A 23,723-nucleotide genomic window follows, 5' to 3' on the forward strand; every position below is an offset into this window, starting at 1 on the left:
AGAAATCTAACTCAATTTATAAATAATACTATAATAGAAACTCTACCTAACATAGGAAATAATTATTCATCCTATTGAAAAATATTTCTATAACACTAATTAAAAAAAAAATTTTTTCTAAATACCACTAAAATTTTATATGATAAATCTAACATAACAAAATTAGAACGGTTCTATTTAATTTTTCGATTATAGCAAATTTTTGTTTTGTCTTACTACTGCCTGCAGGTATTGTTACAATTACATAGGAACAATGTTTTTTAACTTCTCCTTTTGCTTCTCTTTCCCTTTTGTTTATTATTATTATTATTATTATTATTATTATTATTATTATTATTATTATTAAAGAAAATTAAAAAAATAAAATGAGATATCTATCCCCATCTCATTCCTTCGCTACTTAAGAAAGTAGAATGCTTCTTACCGTACTGTCGTACATGACGGAGATTATAAAGCAGAGCTGCAAAATAGTAATAATGACACTCAGTTAAAGAGGTGATGAAGAATTTAAAGTATTAAAAACTCTCGAATTTAAATATCAATCCAAGTGAAAAAATATATATATATATTATAATTTTTAATCGTTAAAAAATATTTTATGTGATACAATAAAGTCCTAATCCTTCGTAAAATTAGCAGTAACCTAATAAGAATAACTTCATCAATTGATTGAAATTGTACAGCTAATTAACCACATCTACAAGTGGGCAAAATCATTGTTGTCTCATCTGAATATCAAGATCAGGACGAAAATTTCTTCTTCTTTTTTTTTTATATAATTGTAATAGATTTTAATACTCTATTTATTTCATAAAAAATAATATATATATATATATATATATTTTTTTTTATTATATTAAATTAATTATATATATTATATCATATATATATAAATATTTTTATATTTAATAAAATTATAGAAATTAAAAAATAGAAAATAATTTTTTCTTTTTAAAAAAGAAATAATTGAAAGTGTAATAAATAAATAAAGTACGCATGAACCCTTTAGGCTAAAACATTATATTGAAAGTGTAATAAATAAATAAAGTAAAACAGTTCCTCACCGAATGCATATCTTTGAATGGCCTGCTCTACATTCACTGCGTTAGCAAAGACAGAAATATTAGAGAGAAAAATGTAGGATATTTATGTATATGCAGATTCATAGACGACGTATTCGGTAATGTTAATTAATATATAGGTTTTAATTTTTATATAAAATAATAATATCTTCATGTACTTTTAGTTTTATCAATTATCTTACTTTAAAAAATTAATTATAATTATAATTTTATATATTTTTTTATTTCTCCATTTTTTAACAAAATTTTTATAACAATAAAAAAATAAAAATAATTTATTTAATATTATTATTAAAATATTGTTACAATATTATATATATATATATATATATATATATATATATATATATATATATATATATATATATATATATATATATGAGTATAATACTAAATAAAATCATAACTTTTATTTTTTGTCTTCTTAGTTTATTGAATTACAATTTTTTAGATTATTTATTATTTATTCATTTATTTCAATAACAAAATAAATATTATGATATAACAAATGAATAGCTATATATTTGTTTTAATAATAAAATAAATTATGTGACACAATAAATTAATAATTATATATTTATTTTAATAATAAAATAAATTATATAATAAATATTTTTATTAATCATTTTACATATCAATTGTAATAATTAGAAATAATTTATTAAATATTTAACATAAATTAATTATCATTAACTATTAATTATTAATTGTTACCAGTTATATACCCTACCAGTTAATAATAACAGTTATAAGTTGTATAAATAAACTAAAGCAAATAGGCTTTGAGGTTGTTTTGGTTCAACAGTTAAGACCAGCATATGCCTCTTAAAATTCTAACGATCGGTACTTGGTAAATTTTTTTTTTTTTTTAAATTAGTGGTTCAACGCTAAACCATAAGGTTGTGCACGAATTTTAGGGAACTGAACTAAATTGAAAAACCATATTGAATTGATAAAAATAGTTCAAAATCAAAATTTTTTTGATATTTTAGTTTGGTTTTGGTTCTTTACTAAGAACCAAATCAGAATTGAACTAAGAATCGAATTTATATATGTACATATAATTATAAACTAAATACAACTTAATATTATATTTTACTTCTCTATATTTTGTTAATAATTTTAGTTATAAATATATTAAATTACCTTATAATTCTTAATAGTAAACTATTATATTATATATATTAATTCTTAATTATATTCACATCTTATACCTAAATATTATATAATTAATAAATAATAAAAATGTATATTATATGATATACTTAGACTATTATCTTATATCCTATATTTAATTGTAAATTATATATATACCTTATAGTTAAAAATTATATCATTTAAAAATAGTTAAAAAAATATATTATATGATATATTATATTTGGACCTAAATATTAGATCATTATGCAAAAAAATAATAATAATTTCAAGTAATTTTAGTAATTTCAAAATTTTTATATCAATTATTAATTTTTGTCAAAACTTTTATTAGTTTGATTATAAATCTTTCATATTATTTTCAATAGTCTTAATTAAAAACAATTAAACTCATCCATCAACAAAAATAATTTAAATCTTTTCAATCATTGATTTTAGTTAATTTTATTAATTTATTTAATAATTTTAATTTTTAATAATTTTAATAAACTTTATATTGATAATAAAAGTATATAATAATTTAATAATATTAATAATTTTTTTATTATTTTTTCTCTCTCTTTCATAATTTTAATTCACACAAAATCACACACACCTTTTAATTCACCCTAAATCGCTCATATATATATATATATATATATATATATATATATATATATATATATATATATATATATATATATATATATATATATATATATATATATATATATATATCGAAAACACAATCTAAATTGGAATGCACATCAAGCATATAAAAATTGGAGCATATATGGAAAAAAGACGTACTGATGAATTGAGTACAAAACCCATTTATGGCGCGGGCATCCTGTAGGTTGCAGCGGTTTTCCTGGTGGTTGAAGCAGCAAGCGAAAGCCCATGAAAGCTCAAATCCGTATGACATAATACGGTGAAGATCCATATATGAAATGTTCTTCACTTCTTTCGGCATTAAAGATGCCACAACCATCTGCTCGATTCGGCACGAGTCCACCAAATCCGTTACGTTAGTATACCCAACCTTTACATACCAATAACCAGAATTATTGATGCAAGAAGAAGCATCAACATAAAGTGGAGAACTCGGTACTGGATCTTTACAGTTTATGAACATTAAGCTCTGGTAGTATTTCTCCTCATAGTGTAGTGCTTGTCGAAGCAAATCCCACTTGTATGGACTGGCCCAAGACTCGTTATCGAATACATTCAAATAATGGCGAGGGATGGAGGAGCAATTATCCTTTTGGAAACCGGCATCCACCACACGAATTGTGAAGTTATTGTAATTGATAGACTCAACGTAATATTTTGTTGAATCCAAGTATGCTACTGTATGGTTGTTTTCACAAGCAAGTTCAGACTCTTTGTGGCCGCAGTTTTCAGGATCGTTTTTGAATCGAAAAGGGTACCTAATGTTGTCGATGTTGCCACAAGATGTAGTGCAGTTTTTACTTGTTCTAGCATAGCAACCTTGGTAAATCAGCACCAGAAACAGAAGGGCTGCATATCCAGCAAAATGCATCTTTCGACTACCAATCATTCTATGCTGAGAGAGATCACTTACGTACAGATAATTAATGCTTCTACTGTTAAACAGAAGGGGCAGAGCAGTTTCTTTGGTCCTCAGAAGTCTTCAGCATTTGAAGATAGTTTTTCCATATGATGTCAAAGAGTCCCACACACAGCAATTTCTTGGGTCCTCGCAGGAATCTTCAAATTTTGAAAATAGCTTTTCCATATGATGTCAAAGAGTCCCACACACAGCAATTTCTTGGGTCCTCACAGGAATCTTCAAAATTTGAAAATAGTTTTTCCATATGATGCCAAAAAGTTCCACTCATGAACATATTTTACCTACTCAAAGTTTACTTCCATTAATTATTACTTAATTAGCATAAATTTTAGTCTCATTTTAGTCGATTAGCCTTGCGTTACTATTAACATTACTATTTCAAACTTTTTTGTTGTTATTTTTAATACTATTATATGACATAGAAATAACTTTTAAATGTTAAACGAACATAACTTATTCATTAATAAATAAAACTTGTAAATTATTTTAAACCTTGTGAAATTTTTATGTATTTTTAAATTTTTTTATTTAAATATTGTAAAATATTTAATATTTGGCCTTGTAGTTTGTCATCGTTAAAAATCTATATATATGAGCAGCAAAATGATGATATACAATGTCAATTAATGCAATTACATGTCCAAATAAAGTTAATAATTTTTTTTAATAGGAGAATGGAGGAGTAGAGATTTAATTTTAACTCTATCAACTGAGTAATATATCTTTAACTGTTAAATCAATTCAGGCTAAGCATTGAAGGATGCAGTGTAGTTGATGAAAAAAATAAAACATTTTATATTTAATTACAAAATTGTTAGTGCAAAAACTAATAATTTATAAAAAAAATGTTGAAAATTAATTCATTAAAAGTAAAAGAATATCATTGAATAAAAAAGTTAATTAAACAAATTTCCTAAGTATTTATTATTTTTAAATTTAAAAATATAATTATGAAATTCTAATAATTTACACTACAAGAAATTTAAACTTTAATAGTATTCATTTCCTTATATGTTGTTCAAAATTTTAAATATAATGTTAGTAAGAGTTATCAATGAGCACTAATAATTTGCACAAATCTCAGCACTTTCATACTAATTTATTGCGCCATTGTGTATGATATTGTATATATTATTTACTATTTTATATATTACTTTGATGTCTAAATATATCATCTTGATATTATTTATCATTTTAAAATTGTATATAGAATGACGTTAAAAAAATATTGTTAAAATCTAGATTTATTATAGTATTATTTACAAATAACAAACAAATAACAACTAAATTTTAATATCAAATTAATTAGTGTTAATTGTCAATTAATCACAACCTTCCTCCTTTATTCGAGTTTGAGATACTAACACAAAATTATAATTATAATTATAATTATATATATATATATATATATATATATATATATATATATATATATATATATGAGAATATTGAAATAACTCTATTTTGCTAATTAATCTCAGTCACTAATAAAAAAAAATTCAAAAATAGTTTAGGACTAAAATTGAAACCATTAAAGACACGGTAATTATTATATAAAAGGAATCATATAAAAATATGAAAGAGTAAAAAAATATATATTAAAGCTATGTCAGAATGGTTTAACAATTTGAAAGTCCATATATCGAATTCTCATATTTTATGAGAAAAAAATATTTAAGTTATTGTCATGTCATTAAATTTACCATATGAAAATTTTAAAAATTATTAATTGTCCTTTTATCGTTGTCCTCAATCCCTAGGAGTTTGTTCTCTTATTAAAATTTTATATTTTATTTAATAAAAATTGAATTTCACTAAAATTTTAGTTTTGATATCTATCAAAGTTGTTATTAGTATCTATCAAAGTTGTTACTAATAATTAATAAAAAAAATATTTTTGTTTAGTAGGGCTCTTAATAAAATGTAATATCTATCTAAGAAAATAATATATTTCTTTTTATTTTATATGTAAAATAATCTTTCTTTTTATATATCTCACGACTTTGCATGGCCAAGTCTTTTTTAAAAGGGTATTGACGGGACTATCTTGATTTTAATATGCTAAGTTTAGAATGGTAGAGTAGTCCTCCCATAAGAAAAAAAAAGTCTAAACTGTATGATTTTCAAATCTGACACCAATTTTCACTCATAAATATTAAAATAATCTTTTGTAGTTACAAAATTCTGTAAAATTAACTCGAAATGTGGAAGTAAATACAATTTCCAAGTTTATGTAAATTGAGCAGAAAAGCTTATGTATTTGCATAAAAAAGCATGACTGTTAGAATCGGATCCATTTCCGATTGATTGGATTGGCTTAATTGAGAGTAGAACCAATGGCTGATTCTGTTCATATTTAAAATTTTAATTTTCAAGAATTGGGGTTGGTCCATATGAATTGATCGATTAAACGATGAACTGACACCGATCGAGTTTATTGTGGATCAACGAGTGGACCATGTCTTTGAAAAATTTTAGTGTTGATAAGGGGATTTGTACTTGGGTTTGTTGGTGGAATTCGAAACATGTTGCCATTTGAATTATATATGTCAACCTTCTATAAGAAAATAAATATAAGATTACATTGTTTTAAGTCTTCTGATGTACAGAACGCAAATGTTTGTTTCTCTAAAAGGTAACTTTAAACTCTTATTTTGGATAATACGAATTCATTATCGATAGTTAATTTTAAGAAACAATAATTTTGAGAAACAATTGTCAAATAAAAATTAAGAAATATTAATTGAAGGGAAAATAAATTGCTTGCTGACTTTTTGATGCTTCTCCCAAACTCAATCTTGGAGTAAAGTACTTAAAGGGGAACAAAGTTATGAGACCAACGGATAGTGATATTAATAGAATGAACTCTCTTCATAAAAAATCTGCTGGTGTACAAGCTTGCTAGGCAAGGCCTTCGATGTCAAGGAGGAGGCTCGTGGTATAGTTTCCTTGGTACCTACTCATGAAATTCTCTCTAATTATGAACAAACTTCGTGCCGCACCTCTATGATTATGAACAAGCATATTTTCGCAAATCCTTCAACAATAAAAAAAATCTTGACCTTCTTCAAAACGGGTATGGTGGCCCTTTTTGGTCTTGTCTTAGTCACCGTCGTCACATCAACTCAGCAAGAGAGGAATCGATGAGTCCATGTTTGGTTCATAGAGAGAGAATCGATGACCAAGATGAAACCCTTAAAAGCAAGAAAATATGGGCATTGGCCTATGGCTAGTGGCTAAACGCCAAGGAAGAAGTGGAGAAGGAAAAAGGCAATAGACTAGAGCATTTTGAAAGTAGAAGTGGACACCAAGATGAGATGAGAGAAAGGGTAGAATCTTTTGGCTGTCTCTGGTTAAATGTGATGAGGAAGAGGAACAACCGAGGAAGGAAGGGAGAAGAGACAAAGGGATATGAGAGAAAGAGAGGAGCATTGGACCATTGGATATCATCTGTCAATTACAGAAAGGAGAAAGAACGACCTGCATTATGGATAGAGAGGAGAAGGGGCCTGTGTCTTAGTGTTTACAAATAGAGAGGAGAAGAAAGAAGACAAGAAGCTTTTGGAGAAGGAAGACAACCAACTGAAACGACGGAGTAACCACACCCCTTAGTTTAGTTATTTTAGTTTTTTAACCTTAATAATTAAATCGAACAAAAAAAATTGAATTTTTCAAAAAATAACTGAAATTGAACTAATTAATCGAGAATCTGAATTAGAACATTTTGATTTGATTTTTCAATTATAATCGATTTATGTTCAGCCATACTATTGCTAGCAGGTATTCTTACAATCATGCAAAGACAATGATTTTTAACTCCTTTCAGCCTTGCTTTTGGATTAGAAGCAGAGGAAGCTCTTCTAAATTTTAATATATTTATTTTCTTTAAAAATTTCAATAATACATTTTTTAATTTTGTTAGTATATAAAAATTATTTATTTTATGTCAAAAGGATTCGTAAAGTATTGAATGTATCTTCAATATATGTCGAATACACCAGATGTATAAAACCCGGACCAGTCCAACGAATGGATCGAGAGACCTAGACGTAAATCCCAAGCATTTGAGGAGCTTAAAATGAAAATTCAAAATGAGATTGCCTGCTTGAACTAGAAGCTACTCTCCTAATGAGGAAAAAAGGTCTTAATTAGAGCCATATCAACAGTTATTCTTGTGTTTGCCATGACCTGCTTTAGACTCCCCTCTTCCTTTTGCAAGTCCATCAATAGCATGGTAGCAAATTTTTAGTAGGGCCAAAAAGAACAGGAAAGGAGGATCCATTGGATTTCTTGGGAGAAAATTTATCTACCAAAACTACTAAGAGGTCTTGGTTTCAGGGATCTAGATACTTTCAACATGGCCCTGCTAGCTAAACAAGGTTGGTGATTCATCTCAAACCTTCACTCTCTGGTAGCACGAATCCTCGAAGGGAGATATTTTCCCTACACTTCCTTTTTGCAAGAAAGATAAGTGTCTTATCCTTCATGGGGCTAGCAAAGTACTCTTTGGGGGAGAAGGATTCAAGAGAATGGTACATGGTGGAATGTTAATAATGGAAGGTCAATTCTACGTTAGGTGGACAAATGGATTCTAAAGTCTTTCTCTAATCCTCAACAAGTCAAGGAAAATGTTAATCTGACTATTGTCTAGGCCTTACAGGTAATTAATGAGAATTCATCCACTTGGAATATCCAGAACCTTAGGGCAGTATTAAAAAAGAGAAAGAAGTCAATAATATTGCCTCTATTCCTATCAACCTTTCTTCGCAGAAAAGATTCAATTATCTGGCATTATTCAGCATCTGTTCCTACAATATCAAATATGGTCATTTCTTGGAACGTAAAATCTAGTAGTCTTACCTTCATGCAATCAAGTAGGACTTCACCCTAATTCACAGAGCAACAACCTTCAACTTTGGAAGGAAGTATGAAAGCTCAACCTCCCTCCAAAAATAGGTATCTTCCTTTGGAAATTTTTGAAGACAAGATTGCCCACAAATGAGCAAATCCATAAAAGACTGCCCACGTTTATCAGTGAATACAAATTTTGTGGGGAGGTGGAAACTCTAAATCACTTTTTCTTTAAATATCTAAGGGCAATGCACATTTGGTTTATGCCTCCTTTGATGATTAGGTCCTCTATTCTCAATGGCACTACTATTATTGACCATTGGTTACAGCTATTTTCATCCTTGTGGGCTCATGATCATGGCTCCAACTATCTGGTGCTCATGGTCTTCCTTTTATGGAGTATTTGGAAGAGCAAAAACCATTTTGTTTTCAAGAACTGAGCTCTTAACCATCACAAAGGTATCTCGATCGCCTTATCCAATCTTGATGACTTCCTATCAGCTGATGCTTCTTCCCCAATGCGTCAAATGGAATCCCATCATCATTCTTCAATGTGGTCAACACATCCCAAAGGTTTGATCATGATTAATTTTAAATGAAGCAGTGAATCTGTAACACCCCCCATTTCCTGATATCTGAATTTCGATTGCAGATAGAATATTTTAGCAAATTTGAAGATTTCACGAATGAAGGGAAGGGTGGTAGGAAGTGTATATGTTTATATATGTGTGTTTGAGGCATTCAAAATATATTTAAAAATGAAAATATTTTAAAGGATTTCATCCTTAGAAGTTCTAAAAGGGTGTTTTGGGCAGAAAGAACTTCGGTAGCCGAATGATGGACTTTTGATAGTCGAAGTCCCTTTTCTAGTTCAAATACTCTTTTTAGATAGAGTGGTCTCTCGATATTAAGGGTATAAAAGGGTCCAAAACTTATTTTTCTACCAAAACACTTGAGTTTTTCTCTTCTTCTCTTTTTCTCAACTGCTAGAGAATTCAATGAGGGTTTTAAGGAGATGTCCTTGGCTTTTTCAAAGTTTTAAGGTGGATTCTTCCACTTAAAAGTTTGGGAGAGTAGATTCAAGCTTTGAATCTTTGATTCTCTCACCTCCAAGCTTTAAAAAAAGAGGTAACATTCTTTTCTTCTCGATCTAATAGGTAGATCTAAGTAGGTTGACAAAGAACTAGGTTTTTATAACTTCAATTTCATTTGAAGTTGTGGTTAAGATGATTTTTGGGAAGTTTATGCATGTTAAGGTTAGGGTTTTGTAATTTTATGTTGAAATTTAATGTTTTATTGTTAGTTTAGTCATATTTAAGTGTTATGAGCCTTAAATGGCTAGATTCCCTAGATGGGTTTGAGGGAATTTGTGACACCCCTTACCCATCTACAGTATAGCCGAGTAAGATATGTCACACAGTGTACCAGAACACTCTATTTTATCTCAATCATTTTTATTCTTTCTTAATTTATTTTTATCATAGTTATGAAGTATAATTTGTAAAATATCATTGATTGAAGTCATTTATTGAAATCATAAATTTATTTGAGGTTCCGCAAATTTTATAGAAAATCCGGCAGAGTACCGGCTAAAAATGGAGAAAACAGTTCTTCGGAACCTGTGAAAAATACTTCCAAAATTTTTCAATCAATCCCAAACTCCATTTTATCAACAAAATCCCAATATTTCTCATATATACTCCCATTCTCATTCATTCATTTCATATGAAATTCATATAAAAGTCATAAATAAATATTCACCTTTTCATTCATAAACATAATTTCCACTATTTACATTGATAACAAAATATATTACATGAGTCTTAATTTCATATGATAAAATAAAAGTTAATTACAAAATACCCAAAATGAAACCTAGTGTCCTACCAATGCACTGATGTCGGTGAGGTGACACGAACACTATGCAGAGCTGCAGAAGATCTCACCCAGTCTGTGGTCTACTGGGCTCTCGATCGGTCTCTCTAGAACCTACGCGTGGCAAAAAGTAACGCGCTAAGCAATAATGCTTAGTGGTGCCAATAATAAAATAAAAAGAAATAATAGAAAATAAATATGCAGTGCATGTCCTGATGTCTTATGCAGACAATTTTTTTTTATCATGATTGGTAATCTTATTTATTTCGTACTTGTTATATTCATAATTTCATTAAATTTATTTAATTTCATTTTTGGTTGCCCAAGTAACCTATACTGGATGACTGGACTGGATAAACGGATAAACTGGCACTGGGTATCTAGTACCTCGGGCCGTCACACCATCGGTCACATATGTATCTCCCGGTGTGCAACAAAACAGCTAATAAGCTGTAATAAAAATTAGGCACAAGGCCAAGTATCAACATAATGTCAGAATGGCTAAAAGCCATAAAATCACAGAATGGCATAATGCCATGTGCAGTACTGCTAACTGAACCCTATTGGCATGCCAACCTATCCAAACCAAGCTTTCTAGGTGTACTAGGGCATGTTACACTTTTAAATTTCACAATTTTTGAAATTGAAGTTTAAGTGTTACTATTCATTTCATTAGTCAACTAAAATATTGACTTTTGCATAAACAATAGGTACATTGGTTTTAATACTCCCAACATACCACATTTTGTATTCTAAAGTTGTTGGTATTGGTTGCCAATACCATTTCTAAGCTTAATGTTAGTTATTCAAAATTTTCAGATTTCAAGCCTCATATTTACTGTTCCATTGGTCATTTGTACAGTAGGAATTTGGCAAAATTGTCTTCATGAAAGTTGTTCCTTATTTTGTCTAGTTATATTTCCTTTTTTGAATAACTCCATTTGGAGTTTTGTAGCTCAAGTTATGGCCTAAACCCCATAACTAGCCGGATTGGACAGAATCCAAAATTCTGGGCAAAACTGGTTCTGCCAGATTTGGTAACCTAAGTTTGGTTGGCAATTTGACTAGGTTATAGTCAGAATTTGGATTTGTGTTCTTCATGAAAGTTGTAGGTATATGTCTCAGCTTTCTTCTGGTAAAATTTCAGGTCAATTGGACCTTTCTACACTGAGTTATGACCAAATGAATAAATACTGTTTATTTGGTCATTTTGCCCAGGCAGACTACAGATCACCCGGATTAGGGCAATTTTTAGGCCAACTTGGTTTAGTTTCTGGGCAGTATTTCTTCACCAAAGTTGTGCCATTATGTGTCTAGTTTCATGTCCAATTGGCCTTGCACCAATTGAACCTCTATAACTCCATTTATAGCTGCCCAAACCTGCTGGACTCATGCTCAGTCCTGCAGGTCAGCCAAGGCAGCTCACCCATACACAAATGCCAAGCCTCAACTCACTTTATTTCCTCCTCACACACATTCAAATGGTCACTAATTGACCATTACAATGTTCATATACCATTTCATGAGCAAACCCTAATTTTGTTCAAGTCTCCAAGTTCTCAAAGTTCAATTTATGCATTAAACTTACAATTTCAACTTATATCATGTCCTTAAACATGAATTGAGTGAGAGAGAGAATAAATTGGGTACTAACCTCTTTTGCTAACTTTTCCAAGTCTCCAAAACTCTCTTCTTCCTTCTTTTTTTTGCTGGCTAGAGGTTGTTCAAGTTGCAAAATCAAGTTTTAGTGAAGCAAGGTTGTGGTTTCAAGGTGATTTGGTGGGTTGTCTCAAGCTTCCATTAAGCTTCCATGGAGGAATGGGTTTGGGAGAGAGAGTGACTTCTGGTTTGGGTGAGGAATAGTGGATGGCTTTTGTTTTTGTTTTTTTTTTTTGTCTCAATTATCCTCTTTAATAGGTTAATTTAAGTGGTACTTAATTGTGATTGGTGGATAGGTTTTTAATGATATCATATGATGTCATTATTAGGTATTTTCTTTCATTTTCTTTTCCTTTCATCTCTGCTCATTTTCAATTTAATTTTTAGCAATATTTATTCATATTTTATGTCATAATAATTATTTACTTAACTGGACAAGTCGGCCAAAAATCATCTCTGAAGACGAAATGACCAAAATGCCCTCCATTTGGCTTATTGAGCCAAAATCGTCTGTACCAATTGAAAAATTTTTCTAAGCATTTCCTTGGCATTCTAATGCCATAGAAACCTCAATGACCCTTCTTTGGAGTCTCAAAAATTATTTTATGAATTTTTCCCTGGGTCTAGGGCTCCTAGTTGCGAGAACCGCAACTTCCTACTAGGTTACCCATCGCTTGGGCACCGGCTCATTTAACTTGGTTGTATTTTATTTCTAAAATTTTTCCTAAATTTTTCTTATTAATATTTGAGTTAATTATGATTCCTCACTTTAGTTTAAATATTTTTCTGGACGTTCTAGCTGTCCGGACCGACACTGGTCACCGGAACAGTAGAATGTACGGAGTTGCTACAGGGAGGGTGTTACAGAATCCTTAAATATGTTATGTTGGGTTTAGGGAAAACCTAGAATTTGAGTTTTTCGTTAATGTATGTGTGAATTAAGCATGATTTCAAGTTGTTTTTAGGCCCTAGAGACTTGTTTATATGTTTGGTTTGAGTTTTGGAACTTTGAAATGAGTTTGGGTGTTAATGGAAGAAGGATTATGCAAGTTTTTGAATTGAAAATTCTATAAATTTCCAGGTTCGACCGTAGAAAACCATAGTTTTAACAGTCAAAGCATGCAATTTCTCATGAAAATCTAGAAATTTTTTAGGTTTGGCAGCCGAAGTCCAAGACTTCAATAGCCGTAGTCAACAATAGATAAAAAGGGCCATTCGAAGCCTTAAACTTTGGCAATCGAAGTCTAGGACTTTAGCAGTTGAAGTATGTTATGCCTGACTTTTTCTCCCTTCTTTTCTAAGATTCCAAAACATGGTTTCATGGTTTCTAAGGTCCTAGAATAAGATGTTTATTATGTGTATAGAGTTTTAAGACCTTGTATAACTTTTTAGAGTCCAACGTCTTAGGGTTGGACTTGAGGGACTCAGGAAGTTAAGGATCTAAGGATAGCTACTGTTCTGGTTAGGTGGTTGATAGGTTTTAAGAGGTGAGTAATTTTAACCTTAATAAATGTAAACTTCTTAAATTTAATTTATAATCATCCTTGTGCATCATGTTATATGTATTTAAGGTGTATATATCTAGAACATGAATACATTGCATAATTGCATATTTATTGTTGGTGCATGATGGATTATTGATACACTTGTATTATATAGATATTTTTAGGTACATTTGTATAATATTTCATAGCATTTAGATAAGTAATCCCTTGCATAATAATCAATTTCATGTACTTTTGTAAATTCCATTTCCAAGCTCTGAATTCTATGTTTTTGAAGGAGCGGAAGCATGAAAAACACAAGTTTATATCATTAAATTCAAAAATTTTTTACCTAGGGTCACATGCATCATGCAAGATTCATTTTTATCTATTTGATTTCAATGATAAACAGCATATTAAAACTCTTTTAATATGTTTTGGATCTAGATTTTCCATTTAAGATTTTAGAATTAATCAGATTAATTCATTAGAACCCTAGATTAGATCAAGAACAAGTGCACTAACCTTTTGATGCACTGCAGTGTGTTTGGCACCTTTGGGATGCGTCTTAGGACACCAGATGTTGTTCCTCTAGTTTATCCACACCAAGATCACCTATGGCAGCCTTTGAACAGCTTCTAAAGCTTTTTCTATTAATTAGAAAATCAAGTTTTGCCTTTTGAGAGATTATAGATGTAAACAGGACACTAGAAATAATTTTTAGTATTTTTAATTGAAGAGATTGTTTGCTAATCTCTTTGAATTGATGAGAGATGAAGAAGAAGAGAAGGGGGAGGCTTCTTGGGTGGCGGCACCAAAGAGAGTAGCAGCCATGTTATTATTTTCTTTCATAACAACACATATATAGCTAGGTCACTACTTAAAACCCTTGCCACATGTCACCCTTTGATTGGTTCTAGGTTTAATTGACCCAATCACATTGTGCCAAGTGTCAAACCTATATTTAATCTTGACTTTGATCATCTTATATGATCAAAAGACATTTTCCAAGCTTATGTGTATTGCCATGTGTCACCATCTCATAGTGCCACATGTCACCCTATGAAATGACCAAAATATCCCTGTGTCTTAATTTTGAGTTCTCAACCCAAAATAATTATTTCTCTTCTTCTAATTAATTTATATCAAATATAAATTAATTAATTAATCTTTATTAATTAATTTCTCATTAATTAAATTCATATTTAAAACACTTTAAATATAAATTTAACTTATACTATACATCAAATAACCTAGATTTGGTTTCAAGCCATGGTAGGGACTTTGCAGTCTAATTGCAAACCAAACCTATTTAACTAATCAATTAAACTCTTTAATTAATTAATTAAATCATATTTTAATTTAGTGATTACTTGTGTATGTGTGTGACTTACTAGGCTCATCACTAATTGGCAATGAGACATGATATCAACTCTTAATATCATCAGAACTCTTTCTTACCATAAATAATTTCTCTAAATCATTTTATGCACCTCATAGACCATGGTTAACACCTAGCATAGCATGCCATGGCCACCCAATTAGTAATAAGTTTACCTTAAATGAACCTATAATCATATGTTACCATGCACTGGAATCTCTCTATTACAAAATTCCAATTCGAGCTGGAGTCATGGTTTATGTCAAACCCCATTTGCTATGAATATTATGTTCTTTTTTAATTCCAGTTCTTGATTAAAAAGATTTTTCTTATCAGAAACTCTTTTACAATAAATCTATCTTACGCCAGGAACTTGAAACATCAAGAACAATTAAATGAACATAGGATTTTATCCCTATTTACTTAGAGGAACAGATTCCATCTTGATCAACACCTACCTCCACATATAACTAGTAGGAGACAACACATGCCCATATACCCATGCACAGTATAAGTATGAAAGCAGTATCAAACTCAAACCACCTATATACAAGATAACTGTGCTATCTCAGGTCTAAAGATTATATGCACTGATATGATTTATGACAATACATTGACAAGAGTAAACTCCATGTGCTTGTCATAAACGTCACTGGTTCGGCCTACTTATCATATAAGTGCCTATCATGTTTGTTATATAGCATGAGACTCACCATTCTATCTTATTTACATCTCATATAAATAACTTGGGAATAAACATGATTACAATCTTCTGGATAAGTCATGTCCTTATTATGAAGTATCATCGATTATGAACCTATTTATGATACTTTGTAGTAGAAATACTATCACTCATATTCTTAACAACTTAAGAATAGAATTTCTAAAAAAATATTAATGGACCTTTTCTATTACACATAAATATATTATGTAAATGGAAAAGTGAAAATGCCTTTTTATTAATAAAATATGTACAAGATACATACTAAATGATATGCTCTAGGGCATACTACTAACAGTTTTCTGTATGTTTTCAGGTGCTTTGAAGAGGTTCTAAGGCAAAGGAGTAGAGTAGAGAGCTTAGAAAGGCCAAAGGATTGAGAAGTATTGCTGATACACCTTACACGGGTCGTGTAATCAAAGCCACAGGCCCATGTAACTCTTTGCCAGGAGAAAGCCAAAGAGCTAAGGAAGAAACAAAGTACACAGGCCATGTACCATGCCCTGTGTAAAATATTAGGCCCGTGTAAGTCTCTGCCGGGATAGGCTTGAAGATTTCCTTGAAGTACAAAAGTACACGGGCCGTGTAATCAGGCCCGTGTAACTACCTGAGGTCCGTGTAAACTCTTGTCCCGATACAAGAAGTAACAATTCAAGTTTCAGTAAGTTACACGGCCCTGAGCAGTATAGTGACACACGGACGGTGTATTACGCGATGGCCAGTTTCCAGAATTGGTTCCAGCTCCAGTTTTAACAGAGAGGAGAGACTCCTGATGCCTAGAGGACTCTAAAAGCCTAACCCTAGACTTGGAATATAAATAAAAGAGCAGCAGAAAACACATAAGAGTTTTTTTTAGAGTTTTTTGGAGTTTTGAGTTTCGAGTTTTAAGAAGAGAAATCTTAATTCTAGACCTAATCTCACTTTCATATTCACATCCTTCACAGCCGTCTTGAAGAGGAGAGCATCAGCACAAAAAGGAAGCCTTCAGCCGAAGTTCCACAAGTCCAAGGCTGTAGAAAATCCTCATCAGTTCTTTTATTCTATTTCTTTAAGTGAACTGTCCATGTTCGTTTATTTTATTTCTATTATGTTTGTTAAACTCACCATGAGTGAGTAAACCCTTAATTCTGGAATTGGGGGAGTAACATTTGTCATTATTATTATGGACGAATATTGAGTTTTATTTATTGGATTTGAGTTTTGTTCATTGATTCAATTTCTTGCGATCTTAATGTATGCTATGCGTTGGTACCCACTTAGTATTGATTACAGATATTAATTGAAGGACTGAAAGGTGAAGATTAATATTAGAAAATTGGGATTTTGAACCTAGAAAATCTGATTTAGAGATAGGCTAATGACCTTTGTGGAGTTCCATAATTAATCAAAGATCTTAAAGGGTTTTTATTAGGACTAATCACCAACGAAAGTAGGGTTTAACTCTAATCGAAACACACCTTAGGAGCCTTGAGAGAGGACCTAGGATATCTTAGGATTAATTTCCATCAAAGTGACGATCCTTAATCCAATGAATAGACAAGATTAAAATCCATAATAAGATTACAGTGTGAAATCTTAATTCTAGAATTGCTTGAATATATAGTTTTATTCAAAATTTATTTTCAGCATCCAAAATAGATTTAATATACTCTTCATTCATATTCGGTAGCCTAAACAGTCAAAATTGGTGTGTATCTTGGTACTTGCTAACTAAAATCCTCGTGGGACTATACTTCATTCACTACTTTATTACTTGTTAGCGATCTGTACACTTACGGGGTTGAAAAACCAGCAAACAATTATGGATGACCAATTAACTCCCCCCATGTTTATGACTACGTTATGTTATGTATATTATGGATCTAATGGATCCATAAAATCCAAAGGGAGATCTTTACGATGCCCCTGATGCATAACACAGGTTATGTTTTAAGTAAAAGTTCTGAGGAGCCTCTATATAAGCCGAGCACATTGGATATATTAAGCGAAAGTACTGAAGAGCCTTTATATGAGCCAAGTAGATTAGACTAATGAAGTCACTGGTGACAAAGTCCATCCTACATGAAATGTTTATGGTGTGAAACCATTTGAATGTTGCATCACATATGCTTGAAAAGAATGAGAAAATCAATTTATGATTAGTTAGTTTACTCATTGAGCTTTTGTAAGCTCACCCTGTTCTCCTAACCCTAGATGTAGGTATGCAGGATTAAAAGAGTTCTTTGGAGAGAGAGCAATAGGGGTAGCTATAGCACTCTTCTTTATATATAACGTATGGGTAGTTAAACATGTAAAATATAAATGGATAGTATTGTGCTAGAAATTAGAAAAAGTTAAGAGTTATGTAATATTTTAAGTTTAAGCAATGTAAGATATTTCTCCTTTAAAAGGATTTATGTATGTTTAACAGTACACTTTAGTGATTTTTCTATGTGTGGAAATTTCCAAATTCTGAACCAAATTTATGTTATGAATGGCTAAGTTTGTATGAAAAGACTAAAGTATAATAGTTTGGAGTATGCTTAGATTGTGAGATATAAGAACATATGTATGTTTAATAGGTTTTTAGACTTACTACAGGTTTCGACAGCCTGAAACTCTGATCCCTAGTGCCGATAATGGCCCTCAGCTTAGGTCGTTACAAAGTTGGTATCAGAGCTTTATGTTATATGAGTGGACCTAGATGCTAGTAGAAGTATAGAATAGAGGTGAAAGAAAGTATGATAACCAGCACAGTTAGGAAAATATGCTTGCGTCCTTGTATGTTATATGATGAATGTTATGTTTCATGCTATGCCTGATTTTATGTTGTGTGTTCATATGATTTCACATGAACTTTTTATGTGCTCAACACTTCTTTTTTGCTTTTAGAAATGCGAGATTCAAGGCTGTCTACTAGGTTGACTGGCGCTCTACCTAAGAATGAGGGTATTGGAACACTACCTGCCAACCTTATTACCAAAGAGAAAGCAAGTAAAAGTGAAAGGGAAGAATCTTCAAGAGGTCCTAAAAGGTCCTTTGAAGTTAGTAGGGAGACTATAAATGCACTCAAAATGTTTGTAGATGCACAAAGGAGTTTTCATGGCTTCTCCCAACAATATGAGAATCTTGAGTTTGCAACCATAGGAAGAACGGGAGAAGATAGTTTTTTAGAGGGTGGAGATGAGTCAGAGTTTGTATCTCCTCCACAGGTAGAATAAGAGTATGGGTTTAGATATCAATATCCTTAACAGGAAAGTTTTATGGGCTATTCCCAATATCCTCCTTTCATGCCCTACCCACCTTACTTTCCACCATTCAACCCATATCCCATGTACCCTCCACAACAGCACCCCTAAAGCTTTTCAACCATCATGGGAACTCAAAATTCTATGGAGGGGTTGTAAAAAAGCAAGTGCCACCACCACCCTAGGTAACCCCTACAATCCTTACACAAGAGACCAAAACAAGTAGAAAAAGTAAAGCAAAGATAACGAACTACTTAAAACTGGATGTACCCAAGTATAAGGAAGGAGATGATCTGTTACGCCTATCCAATGATGGCTGAGGATAAATGCTTCCTAGCTAACCTAGTGGTCTTAGAATTGATGGATTTTGATGTCATTCTAGGAATGAATTGGCTCTTAGGTAATTATGCTACCTTAGACTAAAGGAATAAGGTAGTAAGGTTTAGAGGACAGGACGGGTAAGAGGTAGTTTTTTAGGGAGATCAAACATCATCTGTGAAGGGGATGATCTCCACATTGCAAGCTAAAAAGATGCTCAAAAAAAGATGCAAAGAGTTTCTTACCCATGTTAGGTAGGTTGTGGAGATTAGAAGTGGACCAGGATCAATTCTTGTGGTAAGAGAGTTTTCATATGTGTTTCAAGAGGAACTACCTAATTTGCTACCTGAAAGGGAGATAGAGTTTGAGGTTGATCTTATGCCAGGTACCAGGTTCATATTTGTTCCTCCTTATAGGATGGCTCCTGTAGAGCTAAAAGAATTAAAGGAACAACTGCAGGAATTGGTGGATAAGGGATTCATTCGACTGAGTGCCTCTCCTTGGGGTGCTCCAGTATTATTTGTAAAGAAAAAGGATGGATTCTTGAGGCTATACATTGATTATAGACAATTGAATAAGGTCGCTATAAAGAATAAGTACTCGTTGCCCCATATTGATGACTTGTTTGATTAATTAGCGGGAGCTAGTTGTTTTTCAAAGATAGATTTAAGTTTTAAATATCACCAGTTGAGTATTAAGGAGACAGACAATCCGAAGACAACCTTTTGGACTAGATACAGACATTATGAGTTTCTTGTGATGTCATTTGGGTTAACCAATGCCCAAACTGCATTCATGGATCTCATGAATAGGGTGTTCACTTTATGATCATTTTTATTGATGATATACTAGTGTACTCCAGAAGTTCTGAAATGTATGCACAACATCTAAGAATGGTTCTTCAGACATTGAGGGAGCATCAGTTATATGCCAAGTTATCTAAGTGTGAGTTCTGGCTAAAGAGTATATCCTTCTTAGGACATGTAGTATTAGAGAATGGAATAGAAGTGGATGTCACACCCTACTCCCCTGTAAGATGCAACATGATCCCGTAGTACACCTAATGAATTACCGTATTTCGCCTACCGATAACCCATTAGATATACTACAAGGGATTTTAAAACAATTTTCGTAAAATTTAAATCATCGATTAAAATCTGGTGTTATAAATTTTTTTTTAAAAAATTTCGGCAAAGTGCCGACTGTATTTTGAGAAAACAGTTCTTCAATCTTGCAAAAGAAAATGCTCCCAATATGTTTTCTCAAATACAACTTCAATAACTTCATTTCAATTCACAATTCAATTCTCAATAAACAATCAATTCATTTTCAAACTATTCTCATCATAAAGAAACATTTCATTGATTACAAGACTCAAAATTTATAATACAAAACTATTTAAGTAAATGAAATCTCAACTTTATATTTACAATAATTTACATTTAATTACATACCAAAATATTTTACAAGAGTTTTTATACAACTGCTCAAATAATTTACATACATATTATTACATGCATACATCAAAACCTATGTACATGGGTATATCTATGATATACCTGGAGCTGATCTGAATGTATCTTCAAAGAAATTTACTTACTGCTCTATGCTCTTCTTACCTGCGACAGCATACAAAGCTATCGCTGAGTGGTGAACTCAGTGGTGCACAACTATAATTTAAAACATAATACAATATACATTGACAAAATTTACAGTAAATAATTTGGAAATCTGAATACTCATCAAATTCCAAAACTCAAAATATTCATTGCCAATAATGTAAATCATTTGTATAAATGACTTTGATCACAAAATTCAATTTATCAAATCATGACTAACCATTTAAGTAATTCCAACAAAATCAATTATACATAAACCATAATTGAAATCACAATTCTTTAGCATTCAAAAGCCATTATGTATCTCAAAAATCATTATGTATCTCAAAAACCATGTTATATCTCAAAAATCAATCTTTATCTCAAAAACCATTATGTATCTCAAAAACCATTATGTATCTCAAAAGCCATTCTTTATCTCACTAACTATGCAAGACTAATCCGAAAGGGCCATCTTCGGGGTGATTCTAACTCCCTATGGTCGGGGAGGTCGAATCATCGTGCACAGTACCATCACAATAATGAATCTTCCACAAGGGCCATAACGATAAAATAAACTTAGATCTAACCTCAAATCAGAGGAAAATCTAAGCCTGTGCACGTACCATGGTAATCAAAACACAACTAACTCCATTGTCTTCTCAACAAATGAGAGAGACGGGTAATAACCTAGTCAAGCATCTATAGTGAGATATAAAACAATATCACAATCCTTTTAGTGAGCATAAATCACAATATAATTTGATTCAAAGTCAATTTCAATATCCAAAAATTTTTTTTTTGCTCATCACAATTCAAATCATAAATTTACATTTTTTCCATGAAAATTACCATCACAATTCAAAACATGTTCTATCCCAATTTTCCAAAACATAATTTATTCAATCCATAACAATGCTTAATACTTGTGGAAATACCATTTCATAAAGCTAAATTCATACATACTATAACAATTTCAATAATCATTGAATTAAATCCAGTGCTTGTTAAACATAATACATAAGAAAAATATGTCATTTAATCATATGAAATATCCAAAACAAAATTAGTTAAAAACTAGTTGTGCACAAACCTCTGATAACTGTTTCCTGGTCTTGACTCAGTGTTTCCTTCCCTTTTCCTGAGTCTTTGGTAACTGAGAAACACAATTTGAAGTGTTTCAGTACTAAATTAAATTGTCTCTAACGATAATGTTCGATAAGTAATTCACTGAATTCAAATATTTACTTGTCAACCTAATATGTCGACCCTCGATGTGTTCTAGGTAAATTAGGTTTTAACGTTATTAATACGTCACATTCGATAGTATTTTAGCGTTGGTGCACGTTACCAATTTCATTTCCTTGTTTAGTGCATTTTATTGCAAATTGCTGGATTCCGGGATACTAGTTTGACCTAGCCGGACGACCTAGTTTCCTCGGTTTTCGGGTTTCGGTCAAAACTACAAACTTGTAGATCTATGTCTTATTGCATGCAGGGTAAAATTTCAGGTCATTCCGAGTTATGTAGACCAAGTTATGGTCATTTTACTATTGCCGGTCAAATGGCATCAAATTAGGTCATTTTAGGTCAATTTGGTCAACTTTGGTTCGGCCAGTTTTTGGACCCGAACTTGTGCAAGCTGTTTGACTTGCTTATGGTCATTTTCGGGCTTTGGTGTCTTCATAAGACTTGTAGGTATGGGTCTTAACTATTCATGGTTAAAATTTCAGGTCAATTGGACCTTTTTTGAGTGAGTTATGGCCTAAACACTAACTTCTTCCCAATTGGTAAATTTTCAGGCCTCAATTGTACTTAATCCGGATTTGGTCACTTTTCATGCTACCTTGCAAGCAGAATTTTGGTATGTTTTCTTCATGAAAGTTGGCACATTTTGTGCCTAGTTTCACCTCCAATTGGTCTCATACCAATTGGAGTTACACATTTAGTGTTATAGGCTAAAATGCATACTGCCTTAATTACATTGCTTATACATCTATCCATTACACATTTACCTTACTCTAAGTCCACTTCCCTTACCAATTCTGATTTAGTACATTACCAAAACCATTTACTACTTCACCTTAAAGTCACTTTGGGCAGAATACAAACATCCTTAATACACCAAATGAAGTCCTAACTCACAAAGTCCAAATACAACAATAGATACACATAAAACTCCTAATTATTACATACAATTTCCACAACCAATTTACATACATGTTCATCAACCCTCAATATCACAATTCATCCAACATCTTCATGAATTCAAACATTCATTAAGGAGTCCCAAGGCTGCCGAAATGCTCCACAATGCCAAAGTTTCCCATGATTTCGTCAACTTCCATTTCAAGTGCACAATCACCATATACATGTGGAATTAACTACTAGGACATTAAATCACCCTACTCAACATGAATTCCCATCAAATATATGTATGAATAAATCATCAAATATACAACTTCATGGCTGTCCAAAATTAGATATATCAAGAACTCTTCAAAACTTAAAAATTCCTTCACAAAGCAAACACCCATAACATGTTTCCAAACTTTAACAAAGCAATATTCAAAAATACAAACTTACCTATTGTTAGGTCTTGTTAAACCTTCACTAAACTTTTTGATTTTGCTATCAAACTCTTCCTTATGATGTGGAGATAATCTTTAATGAAGCCACCTAGGTGTTTGGAAGTGAAATGAGGAGGTTAATGGAGCTTGAAGGCAAAACGGCAATAGAGGTTTTTATCTTTTCATTTCGGCATGGTTGAGGGAATTGGAGAAGATGCAGTTGCAGATT

At 31.4% G+C, this 23,723-nt stretch overlaps 2 protein-coding genes across 2 annotated transcripts; one reads left to right on the forward strand and one right to left on the reverse strand.

Annotated features, from left to right (window-relative positions):
- Positions 1–374: 374 nt before the first annotated feature.
- On the reverse strand, positions 375–3,759 carry LOC131183121 (uncharacterized). The gene is made up of 2 exons (XM_058153129.1): positions 3,027–3,759; positions 375–460 (listed from the first exon to the last, which is right to left on the reverse strand). Exons 1-2 carry the CDS (start codon positions 3,757–3,759, stop codon positions 375–377), a joined length of 819 nt encoding a protein of 272 aa, XP_058009112.1.
- A 14,895-nt stretch (positions 3,760–18,654) lies between these two features.
- LOC131183122 (uncharacterized) lies at positions 18,655–19,959 on the forward strand. The gene is made up of 2 exons (XM_058153134.1): positions 18,655–18,972; positions 19,585–19,959. The coding sequence occupies exons 1-2, from the start codon at positions 18,655–18,657 to the stop codon at positions 19,957–19,959; spliced, it is 693 nt and encodes a 230-aa protein (XP_058009117.1).
- The last annotated feature ends 3,764 nt before the right edge of the window (positions 19,960–23,723 follow it).

The sequence above is a fragment of the Hevea brasiliensis genome, chromosome 1, assembly GCF_030052815.1.
Source record: "Hevea brasiliensis isolate MT/VB/25A 57/8 chromosome 1, ASM3005281v1, whole genome shotgun sequence".
In the NCBI taxonomy this organism is placed as follows: domain Eukaryota; kingdom Viridiplantae; phylum Streptophyta; class Magnoliopsida; order Malpighiales; family Euphorbiaceae; genus Hevea; species Hevea brasiliensis.